Here is a 23,575-nt window from a genome sequence, read left to right as displayed (position 1 = left end):
CGGTTCTAGGTAGTTTAGAAATTTTATTTTTATCTTTTTACAAGGTACCAAATAAAATTGTCGAGGAAATAGAAAGCATTCAAAGCAATTTCTTATGGGGAGGGACGGAGACCAAGAAGAGCGTTCATTGGGCTAAGTGGGAAATAGTTTGTATTCCGATAGAGAAGGGCGATTTAGGGGTGAGAAGGATAGAAGATTTCATTTTGGCTCTTTTATGCAAATGGAAGTTGAGAATCCTCGAAAGAATCGGGTCCTTGTGGTATGGAGTCTTAAAAGCTAGATACGACGATATCAACCTTAGCGTGGTTCACAAAGGAGACGAGGGCGAGAGGGAGAATCTCAAGTCGCACTGGTGGAGGGATATATTGACTTTAGAATTGGTTAAGCCTCTTGGATTCTTTAATGAGAATTGCACTGTTGTAGTGGGAAACGGTTTCGCCACTTCTTTTTGGCATGCTGATTGGATAGGCAGAGGAGCACTAAAAGATATATTTCCTATGTTGTATAATATTTCTCACTTGCAGGATGTGTCTGTTGCGTTAATAAGATAATGGCACGATGGCGTTTGGCATTGGGGAGATTTCGGTATCTCTATTCCCACTCAGAACAGCTTGGGCCAGCATGTTGTGCTTCCATCAGCGGCAGTTCAGACCCTTAAAGACAGCTCTGATTCTAACAGCAATGCGGCAAGGCTGGAAATGGAAGCTCTGTACCAGTGGCTTCAGGATAGAGCAGCAGCGGTTGACTATCTCAGACAGGATTGTGTGTAGTGGCAGCATAATTCCGCCAGAGATTTTTCGATCAAAAGCTGTTATGAATTAATCAATGCCGCGCGACATCCGTATGGTCCAGCGAGTGAGTTTGACAAGGCTCTTGCTCTTGTTTGGAAGACGGTTGTTCCGATGAAAATTAAAGCTTTTGGATGGCGTGTTTTTATTAGCAAACTTCCGACGAAAGGAGTTCTATCCATTAGAGGTATTTTACCATTTTCCAATTCATCATGTGTTTTTTGCTGCATCAATGAAGAAGTCACGACGCATTCGTTCTTATTATGCCATAATGTCAATTTGGTGTGGAGGGATATAGCCGATTGGATTAGTTTTGTTAATTATAAGGCGAAAGATATCAAGGAAAGTTTTTTGAAATGGAGATCCTTTGGTAAGAAGGCAAAAGTTCGGAAGGGAAAGGAGGGAATGTTGTGGTTGGCGGTGATGTGGGTTTTATGGACGACTCGAAACGGAATCGTTTTCAATGGGGATAAGTGGAATATATACGACATTGTTTGGAGTGTGGAAGCCTTGGCTTGGTGTTGGTCTTTTATTGGGAAACTTACATAAACCAATTGTAATTTTTACGAATTTAGTAGGAATCCTATCCTTTATATGTCGTAAAGCGCAATTGGCGTTTAATTTTCCTCTCGGAGTTGTTTTTCCGAGTTTTTTTAAACAAGTTTTGAGAACTTGGGTTCTCTCTTTCAACATGTCTCTTGTTTACAAAAAAAAAATAAAAATTATTTTACCTGATTGATGAATAAATTTAATCCATATATTTCAACAACAAAAAATTGAAAAAAAAATACAATGAAAGTGTAAATGTATTTTATTCCATCAATCAATCACTAAAATACATTAAGTTAAATCGGACGTACGGTAATCTTTAAGTTAGTATTAAGACTTAACTAAATTATACATTTATATTTGATGATAGTATAAAATTATTTTACATTATCTATACACTATATTTAAGCTCAAAAAATTCTATCCATCAAATTTCCTCCCACAATATACAATTCGTGTTATCTTTATTTCCCTTCTCAAGATAATTTTTTTTCATTCTCTTTGAATCGAATACATTTTTTCTTAATATTTTTAAGATCTCTTTTGTTTTTTATGTTTTTACACTAAAACCTACGAGTATGGTGTTTGACTTTTAAATATTAAGTGCCACCTATACTACAAATATAAGTGTTTATTTTACCATAACTACCATATATTGTTACCTCTTTTTTAGGATTTTTAATTTCAAATATTTGTTTCTATTAAATTGTATAAGATAAACCTTTTGCTTCAATGATGATAACATTAAACTTTCTAAACCTAAAAACATGGATGCAAAATCGAAAAAATTTGTTACCAAGTATCCCTATAAATACACATGCATGTAATGCATTAGTCCCTCACAAACACAAATAAATATTGTTTCTCAAATCATGGCTACCATTCAAAAACTTCTCTTGTTTGTCACACTCTTCACGTCATTCGTTAACCCTACAACCTCACAACCATGCAACTCATACAAATTTCCAAACAGCCTTAACTATGTCACATGCAAGGATTTACCCGTATTAGATTCCTCTTTACATTGGAACTACAATCCAAAAACTAGCATGGTTGATGTGGCTTTCAAGAAAAATAATGCAAGAGATTCAAGTTGGATTGCTTGGGCCATAAACCCTAACTCAAAGGGTATGTTAGGATCACAAGCCCTAATTGGATATCGAAAATTTGATGGAACTTTCAAAGCTTACACTTCATCAATAACAAGCTACGCAACTATGTTACAAGAGGGTAATATTAGTTTTCCGGTTTATAATCTTTCGGGAATGTATATAAACGGTAGTATGATGATCTTTGCAAGTTTACAACTTCCTCAAAACGTTAGCATGGTTAATCACGTTTGGCAAGAAGGATTGGTTGCTGATGATGGAAGTTTCAGATCACATGCGTTAACCGGATCAAATGTTCAAAGTTTTGGAACTTTGGATTTTAAATCTGGGATTGTTTCTCAAAAGATTGATGGGAAGTTAAAGTCAAGAACCACACTGAAAAATGTAAGTAACATTTTGTCAATTATTTATTTATTTTAAATAATATTTTTTAAAATAAAAATTATTTAATTAGTTTCAATGACTAACAATTTGTCTCAACAGGTACATGCAATTCTAAATGCAATAAGTTGGGGAACATTGATGCCAATTGGAGTAATATTAGCTCGTCACTTGAAATCATTTGAAGGATTAGGATCAACATGGTTTCACTTGCATAGGGCATGTCAATCTATAGCACTATTAATTGGTACTATTGGTTTTGGCACTGGCTTATACATGGGAAATCATCAAGGACTACATAACACTCCACATAGATGCGTTGGAATCACCCTAATGACATTGGCATTGGTTCAAGTTTTTGTTGCTTTTTGTCTTAGGCCAAAGAATGATCACAAGTATAGAATATTGTGGAACATTTTTCATTTGATAGTTGGTTACACAACTGTTGTCTTAGCTATATGGAATGTCTTCAAAGGGTTTGATATTTTGGGAGGTGGTTTCATTTGGAGAAATATATATGGTGCTGTAATTGGATGTTTGGTTTTTGTTGGTTTGGTGTTAGAGGTTGTAACTTGGATCAGATTATGGAAGAAGAATAATAAGAGGACAACTCAAGAACTTGGTCTATAGAGAAAGTGCTGCTAAAGAGTTGTATTGAATTTAAGAAAGTAATGTTTGAAGTTTAATGTGTCGGCTTTGTAAACCCTAATAATTTATAAGCACCAATCATTTATGTTAGAACTCATGGGTGCCTTTGTGTAATTATAAGGTTAGTATTTTGTGATTATTTTTGGATATTGATAAATTGTTCTTAGCGATTAGTCGATTACAATAGGTTTTTTTGAATAAATAATTTATTTGCAGTATATACATAAGTGTTTATTAAAATAAATATTTATAAATAAATTCGCATGGCTTATTTTTGTCATAAAAAAAATTAGATTTCTTTTATTTCGTTATAAGTTGTTATCATAAAAAATAAATAAATCTTTATATGGAAGTGAACTTTTATAAGAGAAATTACTCATTCAATTTGTAGTTTTTACGAATTTAATAAAGATTCTTTGTTTTTTTTTTTTTTTGAATAAGCAATGATATTATAACAGGGAGCATAAGGGATACTCCACCCGAACAAACGGAAAGCTCCTACAACTCGAAGCAAAGGAGCGGAAGGATATTCCAAGTATGAAAATTACAAAGATCTCCTAACTTATAAAAAGATAAAAGCCAATTCCAAGAGGAACGGATAATCTCCGACATACTCTCTGAAAAGCTAAACAAGTCTTTTATAAAAATACAAGCATTTCGCTTCAACCATAAACACCACGCCGTCGCCAACCAAATCACCGCCATAATAGTCCTCTTGGTTAAATTCTTCACTTTATCATAATGGGCGAAGAAACCTACAAACTCTTCAAAGGATAACTCCATACCGTGACCAATCCAACTAAACACCCTCCTCCAAATCCGCGAAGTTATCTCGCATTCTCCAAGTAAATGCATTAAGGACTCCTCCCTCTTCAAGCACATAACACACAATAAGTCGTTCAATTCCGCCAAAATACCTCTCTTAAATAATTGATCTTTAGTTGCTATTCTATTATGAATTAAACGCCAACCAAAAAACAGAATTTTTGCGGGAGCTTTGACTTTCCACAAGAAATTCACTTCTTTGACCAAACCTGCATTAAGAGGAGGACTCGAGAGATTAATTTTGAACCGCTCATAACATGACTTAACCGAGAACACACCCGTCGAATTCTCGCGCCAAGCAAATAAGTCATCTTGCTGTTCACGAAAGCAGAATTGCTGCAGCCTGGCAGACAATTCCAACGCCATTGCAGCGACATCACTGTTGTCCACATTCTGTTCGTTACTCACGGCCAGCAATTCCAAAACGTTCCAGATCCAGTCGTCATCCCCTTTAAACCCCGCTTCGGAAACTGACACAAGATGATTATCCGCCAATACAAATAGCTCCGGATAAGCCTCCATAATAGGCTGCTCATTCAACCAACTCGCGTACCAAAACGGATTCTCCTTACCATTCCCCACGTTGCAAACCACCCCTCTCGCAAAATGCTTACCACCTAATCTATCATAGTTATCCGATATCAAAACGTATCGCCACCATATGGAGTCATGCTTGCCCACCACCGAGACATCTCTGATCAAAACTTTAAGTTTCACATTACCATATCTTGCTTTTAAGACATCACACCAAACCGCCTCTTTTTCGCTTAAAATCCTCCACTTCCACTTACTAATAAGCGCCGCATTCATAATTTCCACATTTCTCACACCTAAACCGCCTTCCTCCTTAGATTTGCACACGGTGTCCCAACAAACCCAATGGATCGATTTCACTAGATCTCCACCACTCCACAAGAAATTACTTTGAATTTTTCGAATTTCATTAAGCACCTTCGACGGAGCTTTATAGAAGGATAAAGAATATATCGGAATAGCGTTGAGAACCGAGTTAATTAAGACCACCCGGTCCGCTACACTAAGATTCTTACCTCTCCAAACAACTAACCTCTTCTTCAAAAAAGAAATCAACTCTTTCCACATTGAGGTTTTCCTCGGATTACCTCCCACTTTAACACCTAAAAACTTAAACGGTAAGCATCCCACCTTGCACGCAAGGAAGGTCGAAGCCGCTTCTAGAAACCAATCACCCACATTAATCCCATAAATATTACTTTTGTTGAAATTGATACGCAAACCCGACATTAACTCAAAGCCTCTAAGGATAGTCTTCATACACCATAGGTTTGCCGTATCTCCCTCGGAAATAATTATTGTATCATCCGCAAATTGGAGCAAATCAACCTCCTCATCGACACCCACCTTGAACCCCCTAAACTCTCCTACTTCTTTCGCCTTCCTCATAAGGGCCGAAAGCACCTCCATCACCAAAACAAACAAAAAAGGCGACAAAGGATCTCCTTGACGAAAACCTTTTTCAACCTTAAAATCCTTAGTTGTTCCCCCATTAACAAGAACGGACATATTATTGGTGAAAATGCATCCTTCCATCCATCTCATCCATCTCGCACCAAAACCCATCCGCACAAGAACAAATCTCACAAAATTCCAACTAACACGGTCATAAGCCTTTTCAAAATCTACCTTTAGCACCACACAACTTCTCTTCTCTCTTTTGGCAAAATCCAACACCTCATTCACCACTAGGACTCCATCCGAGATACTTCTACCCAGAACAAATGCCGTTTGATTGTTAGAAACAAGATTTCCTACCACACACTTTAATCTAGCCGCTAAGAGTTTCGCTAGAATTTTGTACAAACTACCAACAAGGCAAATAGGTCTAAAGTCGGCCAAAGATTGAGGATTTTTCATCTTTGGAATAAGAGTTATGAATGACGAAGTGCAAGCTTTAGTGAGCCTTGCCCTTTCATAAAAATCCGAAACAAGTTTGCCTAAGTCTCCTTTCACCACCTCCCAATTGCCTTTGAAAAACTCTAGAGAATAGCCATCCGGCCCGGGACTTTTGTTCCCATCATACGCCCAAACGACATCTTTTATCTCCTCCTCCGAAAAGGGTCTCTCAAGCCAAACGGCTTCTTCTCCACTCAAACACTTAAGAGGAACGTCTTCCGGAATAGGTCTTTCCAAGTTTTCTTCTTTAAAGAAAGTTTGGAAGTAACCAAAGATCTCATCCTTAATATTCTCCACTCCCTCTATCCTACCGTTTCCCCCCTCCAAAATGGTAATAGAACCTCTTCTTTGCCTATCCTTAATAGCATTATGATAGAACCTAGAATTTTTGTCTCCATCATGCATCCATAGTTCTCTAGACTTTAACCTAAGCATACAATCTTTCAAGTGCAAATTGTTACGTATTTCAATCGAAGCCTCTCTCCTACTAATAACCAAATCATCTACATTCCCGCCAAAGTTGTCCACCAACAAACTATCCATCTCGTTAAGGTTTTCCACCTCCTCTTTGACTTTCAAGTCGATCCATCCAAAAACCTCCCTATTCCAATCACGAAGACTAGCTTTCAAACGCCTTAGCTTTTCGTACAAAATAAAATCCCCCTTACCAATGACTTTGAGCTTACCTCACTCTTCCGAGATAAATGACTTGAAATATTTATGTTTAAACCACACATTGTTAAATTTAAACGGTTTCGGGCCTCAATCTAACACTCCTACATTCAACTGGATCGGAGCATGATCCGAAATGTCTCTTTTTTCAATTCTTTGATCCACCACTCCCCAATCATCCGCTAGCTTCCTCGAAATCAAGAAACGGTCAAGCCGACTCATAGCCTTACCATTGTCTTTAAACCAAGTAAACTTCCCTCCAACACACGGAATATCTACTAAGCCCATATCTTCAATAAAACCCCGAAACTCCTCCATCCCTCTAGAACTCAAAGAAGAACCTTCTCCCAATCTTTCCTCCTTTCTTAAAATTTCGTTGAAGTCACCCACAACACACCAATCCTCAATACCACTTCTAAGCTTCCAGACCCCTAAAGAACTCCAAACAACTCTCCTTTCCACGGCACAACATGGGGCATACACATTGACGAGATTATAGCAAACTCCTTTCCAACACGCATTAATACCAACATATCCCTTACCTCTAAAACTAAAGTTAAGGGATAAGAGATCCTTCTTCCAAAGGATCACCATTCCTCCGGACGCACCTATAGAGTTACACGCCGTCCATTCAACATCGCTACTCCCCCAAAAGGATTTTGCTAACATATCATCAAAACAATCTAACTTGGTTTCTTGTAAAAAGCAAACATCAATGTTGAAATTCTTAATCAGAAAACACACTCTCTTCCTCTTCAAAAGAGAACCCCCTCCTCTTAGATTTAACGAAATCAGATTCATGATAACGAAACTTCTACCTTCTTCTTTCCTTCTAAGACACATTTATCTTTCCTTTCCAGAACTTCCAGCAACTTAATGCTCATACTATCCTCTACCACCCCACTGACACCCAGTTAAGTAATGGAATTCCATAATTTCTTGCCCACCTCGGAGCAAGAATTGTGACTCATTCTATTGTTACATCGCATAATATCTGACTCTGCTAGAGAGAAATGAGAAGATGACTCACCGGTAAAGATGGAATCGCCCTTGGACGGTTCTGCCTCAGTGGGCTCTCTCGCAGACGTCGGGTTTGCAGTATTCCTTGGAGTTATACACGCATAAAACGAAGGGGATATGTCAACAATTTTCCCCAAGTCCTTCACCTGCTTCATTTTTCTTTTTCTATGAGTAGACTTTGATTTTTTCTTTCTGATTCTTCTACATTCCAAATCAAAAGAACATGGGCCTACACCCTTTTCACCCTGCCTCGGCCCATTAGAAGATAAGAAAGGTGTAACATTTAAAACAGTCCCACGTAACAAGTCTGTAGAAGGCCTCACGCACCCATCGGTGGTCCCACACTTAATGAAACACTCCCCATCTGTTTCTATCTCCACGTCATTAACTATGGGCCCACCTTTTATAAAGCTGTTAGCAACCCTAATCTCCTCACCTGAATCACCTACACCCCCTCTGTCCACTTTCTCCAAACTATACGGTGTTTCATTAAATGCCTCTGCCTCCTCTTCCATAAACACCGCCTCCTTATTCAAATATGATGAAACAACAGTCTTCTTTATACCCATAAGCTTGCTAGGTTCCTTAAAAGGTGTAAGATTTTTCTGAGCTGCTGAACTTTCAGACTGGGAGCCACCCTCTGTTCTACTCCCTATCTGTGCCGTCTTAATCAAACCCTCTGAAACCTTTTTGCACCTTTCTGCCTCGATATTAACATTCATCTCTCCCATGCTCTCCTCCTCAAAGAACTCACTTTCCGGTGAAACATTAGAGTTCGACCTAGCTTCTTCCGACCACCTTCGCACCATCATCATCTCGTTGAACGAAGAATAGTCTTCTCTTACACTGATCAGGAAAGGGACGCCGTCTATTACAAACTTAACTGAATCGTTGATCAACTCCCTCCTCCCTGTCTTTATACAAACTCTCGCCTCATCCATTCTGATTCTCGCTTCCGTCGACTCATCACTTTTGATATAAGTTCCAACTGTTTTCGTAACCCCCTTGAAGAAGCCTGCACCCCAAACATTACAAGGAAATCCAGATATTCTCAAACATGTAAGTCTCTCCGCATCAACATCGTCAGGAGCCCAAGGTCTAATGGAGGAGAACCAGTTCTCCCACCACCCTCTTCGCTCCTCAATTAGAGCTTCCACTTTGCCACACACCAAATCTTCAAGAACACAGAGATTAGGGCCTAACAGAGTGACCCTGATGGAGAATAGACCTTCTTCATAGAAACTCTTTTTAATCTTCAGCGCCACTTCCACATCTTTGAAAACACCTACGTACGCATTAAGGTAACGATCGGTTTCATCCTTGTCAGCCTCGAAAAAAACAGTCTTAAGCCCCATTGACGCAGCACCATTGACATCCCTCCCCAAGCGATTATGAACTACATCCACAAAGGATCTCTTATCCATCCAAGTCCTGGTGCTATGAGGTTGCACCATACCCTCCTTGCTCTCCTTTACAACCTCTTTCCCTCCCCTGCCTGTATTCCAGAGCGACTTCGCCGTATCCTTAACTTGACGCTGAAACCTTGGAGGGTTCGCATGCAATTTTCGCCCTTCGAGAATCATACTATCCAATTTGATGCCCAACAACTTCTCATTCTCGACGTTGTAGACACGCACAAAGCCATACCTCCTTCCAAACTTATCCCTTTTAGAAGGGATAACAACTTCATCAATTGCCCCAAATTCCTTAAACTCGAATAACAGATCCCTTGCCTTCCACTTGCTTCCGAACTCCGTAAAGAAAAACGAAGATACCACGGCTCCCTCCGTCTTCTTTCCTTCACCTTTCGCCACATCCCACATTCCTCCGTCTCCCCTGTTGAAAGATTTCCTTACCACCGTCGTCCATCCCCCCCTAGCGTTGTTCTGCTTCCTCATCCACGGGCAAACTTGAGGCTTACGTAAAGCTAGAGAGAAGGGAGAGTTTCTCTCTAAAACTAATACATTAATAACTATAAAGATTCTTTGTAAATTTTAATTGATTCACGTGATTACCACGCTATATTTTTATTTTATTTTAAATATACATATATAATATATATTCTACTTTTAATATATATTTTAATTGAAAAAATGTATTTTCAATTTGATAAATTTATTTTATTTCTATATATGTTATAAGTTGTTATCATAAAAAATAAATAAATCTTTATATGGAAGTGAACTTTTATAAGAGAAATTACTCACTCAATTTGTAGTCTTTACGAATTTAATAAAGATTCTTTGTTATTACTTTCGTAATTTTAATTTCTCTGTAAATTTTAATTGACTCACGTGATTACCACGTCGGTATATTTTTATTTTATTTTAAATATACATATATAATATATATTCTACTTTTAATATATATTTTAATTGAAAAAAATATATTTTCAATTTAATAACAATAACATATATTTTAATTTTAGAAATATAACATATAATCATATTATATTATATTTTATTATAACAATAACATAACATATTATATAACACATAACAATAACTTTTAATTTTAGAAATATACATATATAATATTACATTTTTACATTTGATATTCTAAAAAATATAAGCACCAATCATTTATGTTAGAACTCATGGGTGCCTTTGTGTAATTATAAGTTTAGTATTTTGTGATTATTTTTGGATATTGATAAATTGTTCTTAGCGATTAGTCGATTACAATAGGTTTACATAAGAGAATATTTATAAAATAAGTGTAATTTTTTTTTTAAAAAGTGTCATAACCTAATATTATGTTTACTAGAGAATTAATTACGTGTAAATATTGAGTTTTGATTTTACAGTCTCTTCGTAAACATTATCAAATATTTTTTTTTTTAATACCATAGAACCATTTTTGAGATTTTGGTCATGAGCAGGTTTAAAGACCTAACAATATTTGTAAAAGTAATAGAAGATTTCTTTATACTAAAATCTTAAGGAACACATTTTTTGAAAAAAAAAAAATTGAAATAACCAGTTTAAAAAAAAAACCAAAAAAATTAACATTTCAAGTTATTTACCAAAGTGTCTAAGTTTTGGTTACCCTATAGGTGGATGCGCCAATTAAAATGGCGTAAAAGAAGGTGCAAATAGGTGTATGCGCCATTTCATTTGGCTTGCCCTAATTAGACATACATTTGCACCAAATGAAATGGCGCATTAGTTCATAATTTTTTTTTAGCCAAATGAAATGGCGCATAAGGCTAAGTGTCTTTTTTTTTATAATTTTTATAATTAACATTTAGAGATCTATTTTGACATCCAGTAATAGAAATTGAAACAACGGGTCTATATAACAAATTTTATTACTTTTAGGCTTTGGATACGACGAAAACAACTGATTATCGAAAACCTAACAAAATGCCTTATGTCTTTCATCGCCAAGACGCCCATCTGTTCCGCAGTTAGGTCTTGTTATGACACGTCGAGGACGGTCGTTGACGCCGCCACGAACCCTAGGACCACCCATACCCCTTTGTGGTTCTTGTTGTGATTGTGTAGCTGGGCCTGTAATTGTGTTGTTCCGATGGTCGCTGTCAGTGAATTCGTCAACGCTACCATAATTTCCTGGAAACCGACTGTCGTAAATTCGGTTACCCAAGCCCTCAAAAGTGCTAAATGGTGGTGGGGGAGTAAGTTGGGATACGACTTTCGGAAAGTAACACCCAGCAAGACTTGTACTACCTTGATAAAGCCCAAATTGATTGAACGGTGTTGCAAATCCAAAGGGTGTATCGCAGTGAGATGATTCAGCATGTGGACCCTCGTCAGGACTTAGATAGAGCATTGATGAACCAGTCTCAATGTTTTGGCCGAACAACCTTGAGTACCCTGCAAAGCCAAGTGGTTGTGAATGGGTCTTGTATGGGCTAGCGTACTTGTGTTGGCTCTCAGCTTGATTGTTTGGTAAGGACTGTGTTTGGAATAGATTTTGTTGGCGGTAGTTGCGGTTGGAACGGGACGGAGTCAGGAACAAATTTTGTTATTGCTGGGTGTACTGATATTGTTCTTCTTAATGTTGTTCTTGTCGTTGTTGTTCTTGTTGTTGTTGTTCCTGTTGCTGTTGTTGTTGTGGTAGGATATAGTTGTGAAGGCGGAGTGGTAACGATACGGTACCAACTCATGTACTGTGCAAACGGTTTCATCTCACGATCATTCACGGGGAAGTTGAGGACATATTGGCGACGGTCTTTCCATATTTGGCGCCATTCGAAAGCGTAATCCTTCCAATTTTGATGATTCCACTGATGGTTTACTCGTTTAAGGTGCCATACTCCCAAGTCAATTGGAGGATCAGGTATACCTTGATGCATCCCGAACTAGAGTTTGACCCGATCACTATGATGCATCTCGATGATGTTGTACCTAATGATGCAAGTTTTTACGGTCCAAATAGCTGCATCTGCACCTCTTGGTTCGTGATAGCATTCCAGATACGGTCTCCAGATAAACTGCATGCATAAGTCTTATACATTATTTCAGTCAAGTATATATAAAAAAGACACTTATAAAATAGGAAAAGATTAGAGATTATACATCCTCGGGTTGTAAGTGATCAATCAGTTGGCGGTACATCGTTATATTTGACCGCAGATTTTTCGTGTAGTCCATCCCTTTCACGCAAAATCTAAAACGCAATTTAAATGTGTCAGTTAAAGTAAACCCTAATCAATTTATTTTGCATTAAAAATATGAATTAAAAAATTACCTCATTGCATATGGAAAGGTCCAGTTGGTTCTGTTTACTGGGACCAGTATAGACACTCTCCACCACCCCCAAACTTGCACCAATAGAGCGCATCCATAGAATGTATAAGAATCCTTTTTTGCATTCTTGCAAAGGTATTGGTACAACGTAGCCAAGACAACAGACCCCCAACTATATTAACCCACTCTATTAAAATCCATTAACAAACGTAAATACATAAAATTTAAGTTGTTACCGGTACTATCTGGAAATAAAACGTTTTAAAAGAGCAACGTCAGGTAACACCTGGTTTTCATGAGTATCATTTCTTCGGAAGAATCATCGTTCAAATGAAAATTAGAATAATATAGCTTTAACTTCTTGAGGTTTCACCCTATCCCCTAGAACCTGTGTCTCCCTCTATCAGATTTATACCTATTGCCTGCTGGCAAAGGGAATTAGCTTGCATTACACAACCATTAATGTCCTTACCGTCTACTAGAAGGCCTAACAACATGTGTACATCCCCCAGGGTTATTGTGCACTCCCCTGTTGGAAGATGGAATGTGTGGGTTTCCGGTCTCCAACGTTCTAACAAGGCCAGAGAAAATTTGTGATCTATGGCTGACTCTGCGATGCTGCTGATGGCCTCGAAACAAGCAAATTGTAAATATGGTTTTATACGTTCATCTGGAGCAACGATAGAGTGACTACGTGTGCGGAATCGGCAAGCGTCCTGAACAAAATTATGTAAGTATTAATATGCAGTTATAACATAATAGGCTTGTAACTATAAGTAAAATACTAACCTATGTTTCGATGTTTTCCCTGGTTCCTCGGTGGGTGTTTCCCATGGTTAAGAGAGACATGCTTGCAGATCGGAAATCTGGAGTTTGAAAACGAAACGATTTTGGTGAGAGTAAATGTGTGATGATGATGATAAATATGCAAAGGGAAAGCTAGTATATGTAGTGAGAAGGCTGGAACGGTAACATGCTGCATGTTGGACATATCAACACATTCAATTATGTTAGGTGTTGCTTGTGTAGAATTGGGTGGCATGCATGCAACATAGGGTTCAGTGACAGGACATGGTGACATGCATGCACAGCAGAAGTAGGTGACAGGATAGGGTGGCATGCATGCAAAAGTAGAAGTAGGTGACAAGATAGTGTGGCATGCATGAAATAGTAGCAGGAATCGTTTCAGATCATAGGAACTTGCTAGAATCGTTTCAGACGCATGCAACAGATAGGAATCATTCAGACGCAAGCGTGACAGGTGGGGACCACCAATTTTGGCACATATACATATGCGCCATATGATTTGGCGCATTCACTAAGGAAATATACATATGCGCCATTTGGTTTGGCGCCTTCTTGGAAAAATTTGTTCCTTTGCGCCATATGGTATGGCGCCTTCTATGAAACCCTAATTTTTTGAAAATTAGGGTTTCTGTTTCTTCTTGTAGTGAAGCTGTCCTGATGTCCCATACCGTCTGTGTTATGGACAGTAAGATAGGCGTGCGTCCATCTATAAATTAGGGTTTCTTATGTGTGAAAGACTACACACGCAAATTAAGGATGAGATCTCGCATTAGGTCAGATGACACGCACTGGAGATCAGAGCCCCCACCACCCGTGAAGCGGCTCGACTATCAACCGGAGTATCGTAGAAGGAACGGGCATGTCATATTCTCTCCCGTCAAACCTCCCATGCCGGTTATGTTTTGGAATATCCATTCCATGGACCAACTCAAGAGGACTATCCTGAGGTTTTTGGATGGGGAGTACAATCTCGGCGAACAGATCAGAAGTATCAAGAGGCTTAGAACAAGGGATGGTGTTGTAATTGAAAGGCAACGTTGGTGGGAGAATATGGAGGACGACATCCAATGCACTCAGATGATGGAGGACAGACAAGACATTGTTTTAACTGTTGTAATTTCTTAGATGTCGTAGTTTCTTTGATTTCTGTAATTTCTTTACTATTCAATCAAATGCTCAACGCATATTTCAATGAGTTGATATTTTATCATTACAACGTCGTCAGTAAATAAATAAGTTATTAATAATTAACAACAATATTTCCCGCCAAAAATAAAATATTGTACAATACTTTCCCGCTAAAAAATAATTGGTAGAAGTGGTAGGCTCTACTATAAATAGAGGTGTGTGTATGTGGAGGTTGAAGTATCAAATCTTTTGTTGTTCTTACTTCCAATAGTTATAAATGGCCTCTGTTTGGGCTGTAGTGTTTTTTGAGGAAGGTAGTCACATGAGGGTTTGTCTGAACCCACATTGGGATTTCAAGAGAATTGTTAGAGCCATCAACACCAGGTTTCGTCAACTGGATGGTCCAACCAGGAAAGTTAAACAAATAGATTATCGTTGTCCATATGCTCCATTGATAATAACCCAGAAGGCACCTACATGTATTATTGGGATCGTGTGAAAGATGACGTGGATGTGGATCTAATGTTTTGGACATACAATGGAGAAGTTAATCGAGGCATTGAAAATCCACTTGTTCTAGCAGTTATACTTGAGTAGTTTAAATTGTGTATGATGTGGTCGTACACATCATACTTGAAAATCTACTTGTTTTGTGTTATTTTATTGTTGCAATATAATTTCGTGTTCTACCACTTATTGTAAGGGTTTCCAAGTATATGTTACAAACGTTATTATGGTGTAATTAGACCTTGGATCATTTAATTAAAGTTTATGTGGTTGTTGTGGTTGTTGCAAACATTAAGTAAGCTAACAGACATTGATCATTGTGCGTTTGTCTTTTACAATCAATTTGGAATCTTGAGACAGACATAGATCACTGTGCATCTGTATAGTCACATCATCTTGGAATCATTAGAGCAAACATAGATCAGTGTGCGTCTGTCTAGTCTCATCATGTTGGAATCTACTGACTGACTTTGAACGGTGTGCAAGGCTGTAAGCATGTTGATAAACAGTGCGCAATAGAGCAATATCTTATCCTATTCAAGACAACCAATATTTCTTAACATTACAACACACACAAATAATATTGCTTAATAATACTTGAGATTACAACATCCAAAACCAAACACTAACCCGAAACAATGGCTTCATCTCCCAAATACTTAGTAAATGCCCATCTAAACGGTGAGACTTACATATCTGAAACAACCGGTTTTCTGATGAGAAACACAGAAATTGTGACATTTTTGTTAAGAAAAAGAGCCAATTTTACATCCTTCCATCAACGACTTCAGGCTAAGATTGCAATGGGTCCTATTGCAAACATTGTCTACCAGTATGCTTCTTTCAATAACAACAGCATCGTCAAGTTTTATCAGATGGAGACTGAAAATAACGAAGACCTCCCGAATATGTTTGCTAACCACAAATATTTTGGCTTCGAAACCATCAAGTTGTACGTTACTATACAGGTTGATACACAAGAACCTCATATTGTTCAGTCACAGGTTGTTGACCCACCCGTCGACGAGCAAGGAGAGGTTGATGTCATAGACGAGGAAGAAGAAGAAATGGAAACTGAAGTTGACTACGTGGTCAACGAGGAATCCGAATACGAAAAAGACATATCAGTGCCTCATGCTCATGTGTACCAACCTCGAGCACATATGAGTAACTTGAACTTAGAAGGCGACGAACCTTCATCCGATATCTTCTTCACCCCGTACATCCAAAGTGACTATGAGTTAAAGAAAGAAGACAAGTTTCCTTCTAAGGAGGCATGTCTTAGAACAATAAAAAATGGCACATGGCGCACAACATTGATTTTGAAGTACAACTACACTCCATCTTACAGAAAGGCGTGGATTGCAAAGATAAAGGAAATTGAAATAGTATACAACAATTGGGAGGAGTCATACAAAAATCTTCCCCGTTACCTTACTACGCTACAAACTTACGCAACTGGCATTGTTTCTATTCTAGAGACACTGCCCGCGCAGGCCCCGGATGGAACCCGTGTCCAAGGAAACGGCATATTCCATCGCCTTTTCTAGGCGTTCAAACCTTGCATACGAGGGTTTGCATATTGTAAACCCATACTTCAAATCGATGGAACATGGTCATACGAAAAATACAAGGGAACCATGCTGATGGCGGTTACACAGGACGGAAACAACAATATATTTCCAGTGGCATTCGCAATAGTTGAAGGTGAAACTTCCGCGGCTTGGAGTTTCTTTCTAAGGAATCTCCGAGAGCATGTTGCTTCTCATCCTGACCTCTGTTTAATCTCTGATAGGCACGCTTCCATAGAGAGTTCTTATAACAATCCAGCAAATGGATGGCATGACCCACCATCAACTCATGTGTATTGTATTCGCCATATTTCCCAGAACTTCATGCGGGAGATCAGGGATAGGCAGCTCAGGAAGGCCCTGGTCAATGCTGGTTATGCATTAACCCAACCTACATTCCAGCATTATCGAAGTGAGATTGTATTAACAAATCCAGATGCGGGAACTTGGATAGGATAGATAACCTTTCCAAGGAGAAATGGGCAAGGGCTTATGACAACGGCGTGCGATGGGGCCACATGACGACAAATCTAGTAGAATCCATGAATGGAGTTTTCAAAGGCATTCGTAACCTTCCTATCACTACACTAGTAGAGGCAACCTACTTTAGGATGGCTTCGCTATTCTCAACGAGAGGCAAGAAGTGGAGCGATGTTAGAGAATCGGGTCAATTGTTTAGTGATAGTTGCATGAAATTTATGCAAAAGCAATCGGCAAAAGTAAACACTCATCAAGTAACTACTTTCGATCGATTCAACCGCACCTTCAGTGTTCGCGAAACAATTGACCACAATGAGGGTTTTCCCAGACAACAATATCAGGTTCTTCTAGACGACCATTGGTGCGACTATGGAAAGTTTCAAGCTTTCCGTATGCCTTGCTCACATGTCATAGCGGCATGTGCATTTGCGCACCGCGACGCAATATCACTACTGTCTCCAATTTACAAGGCTTAGACATTGCTCTGAGTTTACAGTGTTGCGTTTCCAGTGGTAGCCAAGGAGGATTATTGGCCTGAGTATGATGGGGAGGTAGTTTAGCATAATGACGCAATGCGGCGAAAGAAAAAGGGTCGCCCCAATAGTACGCGGATTAGAACTGAAATGGACGTCCACGACAAAATGGAAAGAAAATGCAGCATTTGTCGTCAAGTGGGGCACAATAAAAAAAATTGTCCTAATCGTGGTTCGACCTCGTCGCAAGTTTAATCTACTTTCTAATTTATTTTTACGACATTGTATCAATTTTGTTTACCACCTCTTGTAACTTTTCTTTAGTCTTTCATCAATAAAGTGTGCTTTATTAAAAAACCAAAATAGACAACGCAGACATTATTTAGGGTTAATAATAATTTTACAAAATCGATTTATCGGACGTTTTTACGAAAATAAAAGACCAGAATCAAAAACTTTGCGCGAAAAAATACAAAACGGATTTTTTTTAAATACTCCAACACGTAAGAGCCATACCAAATGGCGCCTATGTGTTGTTTCATGCTCTAATGCGCCAAATCATTTGGCTAGCAATATTTTGCCCTAAATTTTTAATGTTTGCCCCAAATGATTTTGCATACTTTAAACTATGGTGTCATATCATTTGGCGCATACACCTCCAAACCTAGACACTTTAGTACATAAACTTAAAAACTTGGTTTTTTTGAACTATTTTTTTTTAATAGTTGGTTATTTAAAAAAAAAATCACATTTTCTTCTATCATGATCGTGGTTGTTGTAAAATAGTTTTATTTTTGGTTACGGGTATCCAACAATTTGGTTTTCTTTGCTAATAAATGGGGTGCACAGGATGTGCAAATAAAATGAAAACAAAGAGAGCATATCAACCACACACCATGTGCAATGAATCTAAATTTTGAAAATATTAAATGAACTTGATTATTAACACGGTAACAGATTTACACACCAATAAATTAATATCATAATAAGAGAAAACTTATTCATTTTTACTCAAAAAGTCCGAAATTAATCACAGAAAATTGAAGTGAATTTTAAGACAATTTATAAACCGTTTATAAATTGTTTTGGAAAATCAATTTATAATAAATTTCGTTTTTTCTAAACTACCCTTAAATCTTCTCTTTTTTCTACATTATTCAATTTGTCTTGTCGATACAAGTATTTTTTTTTACAAAACAAATTAATCAAAATCTTATTTTATAAGAGAAGTAATTACTTTTTTTTTTTGACAGAAAACAACTTAACGACTTTCATTCAATAAGCAAGTTTCAATACAAGGAGGTATCAAATTAAGGGTACTACGCCTAGACCAAGAATTGGCCGCCTTTGTTAACAAATGGGCAACCGAATTCGCTTGGCGCTTAATGAACTTTACCTCAAAGTTCGGATACAAAAGCAACAAAGTCTTAATATTCTTAATAATAACACTAAATTCAGAGTTTCCTAACTGTTTAGAGTAAACAGCATGGACTACACCTTGGCAATCACTCTAAAAAATAACATGTGATAACTGAAAAGAGATAGCCTTCTGGATCGCTTCCTTCAAAGCCATGGCTTCAGCCTCCATGACCGATAAGAACCCCACATCCCACGCCACACCTGCACACTGGAATCTCCCTAAATGATCCCTGAAACACCAACCTCTGTTTGTGGTACAACACATATTATTGAAACCTGCATCGACATTACACTTCACCTGACCATACTCCGGCGGATTCAGACTATCCATAACCGTAGTACCTGTAGCGATATTATTATCTTCTTTAGCTAGAAACCAATCCTGCCAATTATGAAAAGCTTGTATCCCAATGCTAGAACCATCCTCTCGAGTATCCTGCCAAACCACCTTATTTCTACTCCTCCAAATATTATATAACAACACGGCAAATCTACCCGCATCTCTAGTATCTTCTCGACTACAAACATCAAAAATGAGGGATTTAGCATCGTGGAAAGAAGACAACCGGGATTCAATTATAAAAAACAAACCTGCTGCCCTCCAACTGTGAGATGTAGAAAAACATCCAAAAAAACATGCCATTCATCCTCGTCTTCAAGCTCGCACCAAGGACAAAGAGACGAGCATTGGACGTGATGTTTTTGCAGATTAGAACGTGTTGGTAGGCAGCCCCTACAAATCCTCCATAATAATTGTTTAGCTCTAGGCGGTGCGGTTATGTTCCAAAGGGCATTCCAATTTCCTTCCACACCGTTCCCACCAAAACTACTACTTTGCATCTTACGCCACATCCGATACCCCGACTTCACACTATACTCTCCGTTCGTCTCTTCTTGCCAAATCAACCTATCCTCCACAATATCTTCCATTAACGGAACTTTAAGAACAAGATCAGCCCCGATATGATCTAAAGTACTACGCACCTTAATAACATCCCACTGCTTTGAAGTTGGAAGCAATAGGTCTTTCACTCGAAGATCATACACTTCTTGCGTTTGAGGGCCATTTACCCACCTCACCTCCTTATCCCTTAGCCACGGATCTTGCATAACCTTAATACCACTTCCATCGCCAATACTCCACCTACAACCCACCTTTAACACATCCTTTGCCGTCCATAAACTCCGCCAAACAAAACTTGGATTATGCCCAATGTTAGCGTCAACAAAGGATGAATGGGGAAAATACCTAGCCTTAAATACCTTGGCCACCATAGAGTTTGGTTTGGATACAAATTTCCATCCTTGCTTTGCAATCATCGCTCTATTGAACGCCTTAAGGTCTCGAAAACCCATCCCTCCATCCTTTTTCAACGTTGTCAATCTTTCCCAAGACATCCACCTGATACCTTTGTTATTGGTACCACCCCCCCACCAGAACGAGTTAATCATTTTTTCAATATCCTTCACAACCCCATCTGGAATTAAATAGATACTCATGATGTAAGCCGGAATTGCCTGTAGAACGGATTTAATCATGACCTCCTTCCCTGCTTGTGACAAAGAGCGACCACTCCAAGAGTTAATTCTTTTCCATATCCGATCTTTGATAAAAGAGAACGTTGCCTTTTTACTTCTCCCAATCATGGATGGTAATCCCAAGTATGAACCTGTACCTAACACATGTCTTACACCCATCAACTTCGCCAAGTCTTCTTGCACCGGTCCACTAAGATTGCGACTAAAGAACACTTCAGATTTGGTTAAGTTGATTTCTTGGCCCGACGCTTCTGCGTAGATATTAAGGGTCTCCATAAGATTAGTCACCTCTGAAAGATTTGCCCTGCAAAATAAAAAACAGTCGTCAGCAAAAAGCAAGTGGGACACACTAGGTGCCCCCCTGCAAATTTGAACCCCATGCCAATCACCTCGATTCACCGCACATCTTATTAAGGTAGAAAGCCCCTCAGAGACCAGAATGAACAAATATGGAGACAAGGGGTCTCCTTGCCTTAGCCCTTGTCCTGGGATAATTGGCCCAACTCTATCGTTGTTAACAAGAACAGAATAATGCACCGTGGTCACACACATCATGATCCAATGGATCCATTTACCATCAAAACCCATACAAGCAAGGATTCCTTTCAGGAAACCCCAATCAACTCTATCGTAAGCTTTACTGATATCGATTTTAAGAGCAAGGTGTGCTATGCTCCCTCTCGTCCTTCTCTTCAAGGCATGAATAATTTCTGTCGCAACCATGGCATTGTCTAGAATAGACCTACCCTCCACAAACGCCGATTGTTCCTCTGACACACATTTATCTAAAACAAGCTTCAATCTGTTAGCGAGCAGTTTAGACACCAGCTTGTAAACCACATTACAAAGGGATATAGGCCGAAGTTCCTTCATATTCTTTGGATTCACACATTTAGGAATGAGACATATATTAGTCTCATTTAGCTCTGCTGGAAAAAAACCTCTTGCCAACCAAGAGCTAGTCGCTTCATAGATATCATCTCCGCACAAATCCCAAAAATTTTGATAAAAAGCCGGGTTAAAACCGTCAGGACCCGGCGATTTATCCGGGTGCATATCAGTAAGGGCTTCAAAAAGTTCTAATTTGGTTATGTGCTTCAGCAGGTTGGTATTATCCTGAGATGTAATAACTGGCTGAATGCAACTTAACACCGGTTCATAATTACCATGCTTGCCCTCAAACAGGTTCTCAAAGTATGCCTTTGCAATACTACAAATACCTTCCTGATCATTTACCTCCACCCCTGCATCATCACTTAGCATATTAATCTTCTTAAAACTCTTTCTGGCAGTGGCTGTTCTATGGAAAAACTTTGTATTCGAATCTCCATCTCGCAACCAATGGATCTTTGCACGTTGTTTCCATAAAATTTCCTCACGAGTAAGGATCTCATTGTATTCTCGCTGAGCTTCGATAAACCTCGACGCCGCTACTTCATCATGGGACAACCGAGTCGCTTCCATAACAGCCATGTGCATGGATAGTTTTTCTCTTTTCTGCTTGAACCGCACCCTATTCCAAGTCGACAACTCTCCTGCACAATTTTTAATCTTTTGTAACACATCCCCTCCGCTATCTCGGTTCCACCCTTTCCGAATAACATCTCCCAGCTCCTCCTCCCTTAACCACATGTTTTCAAACTTAAAAGTGAAAGATTTCCGCCGCTGATGCACTGGGTCGCAGTGTAACAGAATGGGCTATGGTCTGAGTGTGGGGCTAACAAGTTAACAAGCTTCGCATCCGGGAAAATGTCTAACCAGTCAGAGGATACAAGAGTACGATCCAACCTTTCTTCAACCACCTGAGGTGTTCCCCTACTTTTAATCCAAGTAAACGGATGTCCTTCTAGCGGCATGTCCGTAAGATTACAATCACTAACTGCTTCTCGGAAACCGACACACGACCAATTAGGTTGTTGATGAATACCGAATTTATCTTGCTGCGACAATAAATCATTAAAGTCTCCGATAACAAGCCACAGGACAGCCGACATATTTCTAAGCTCACGTAGCATATCCCACGCTTCCTTCCTCCGACTACGCTCCGGATAACCATAATAGCAAGTGAGGCGCCAAGCTTCCTTATTTTTATCTTGAACTGACACGTTAACAAAATTTCTCGAATAATTAACAATATTACAGTTAGCTCCCTCTTTCCACAACACCGCCAAACCCCCGCTTCTGCCAACGAAATCTACGGATAGACAAGAATCAAACTTCAAAAGGACACGAATAGATTCGAGCTTCTGTGCATTCGATAAAGTTTCAGACAAAAACAAGACATCCGGCTGGTGCTGCTGAGCAAGTTGTTTCAAATTCGGAATTGCTCTCGGGTTGCTCAATCCCCGGCAATTCCAGCTAAGGATCCTCATTTGTCCCGGCAGTCCTGGCTGCCAGGACCTGCCGATAAAAAAGATTGATTTTCGTCTGAAGCGATAAAGCTGCTATGCGTAACTTGCTCCCTACGTCTTTTCCTTTCCAGAGGTTCAACTTCTCCTTCACCACTTATTTCATCATAGACTGTTGTTTGGCTCTTCATACCTTTTGGAATTGTGTCACGGTACTGATTAATTTTGTTTTTATGGCTGCCATGGTTACTGCTTGTGCTCTTTGAAATACCAGTTTTTGCCTTGAAAACGTGAAGCTTGGAAATCAGCTTACCTTCTTTTCCAGTGCTATTATTTCCCGTAAAATTACTACCTTGGGAAAACATGGTATAGTCATTATAAGCACTTGTTTCCTTTTGCATGGGAATTAGTTGTTGTACTGCGATTGGCTGAGAGCTATTAGGAAAAATATGTTCATGTTGGCCCACCATAGGGGTAATACTGGGAATCCGCGCTGGCCCTCCACTAAACACATTTGAAAACGAGGGGACAACAACATGATGGCGCAATGATTGCTCTGCTGTGTTGTCGCCAATGCTGTTCAATGTCCCAGGATATTTTCCATTTAATGCATTAAAAGAGAATAATGAAGTGACATCTTTTTGAATTACTATAGCATTAGTGCACC

The 23,575-nt window shown here is 38.8% G+C and overlaps 1 protein-coding gene across 1 annotated transcript; it reads left to right on the top strand.

The window, feature by feature from the left end:
* Window positions 1-2,209: 2,209 nt before the first annotated feature.
* On the top strand, window positions 2,210-3,457 carry LOC131658753 (cytochrome b561 and DOMON domain-containing protein At5g47530-like). Its single transcript, XM_058928015.1, has 3 exons — window positions 2,210-2,341; window positions 2,408-2,830; window positions 2,930-3,457. The coding sequence occupies exons 1-3, from the start codon at window positions 2,210-2,212 to the stop codon at window positions 3,455-3,457; spliced, it is 1,083 nt and encodes a 360-aa protein (XP_058783998.1).
* Window positions 3,458-23,575: the final 20,118 nt, after the last annotated feature.

Source organism: Vicia villosa, linkage group LG3 (genome assembly GCF_029867415.1).
Source record: "Vicia villosa cultivar HV-30 ecotype Madison, WI linkage group LG3, Vvil1.0, whole genome shotgun sequence".
NCBI lineage: Eukaryota > Viridiplantae > Streptophyta > Magnoliopsida > Fabales > Fabaceae > Vicia > Vicia villosa.
The sequence above is the reverse complement of the archived record's forward strand: the minus strand, read 5'-3'. Positions and strand labels throughout refer to the sequence as shown.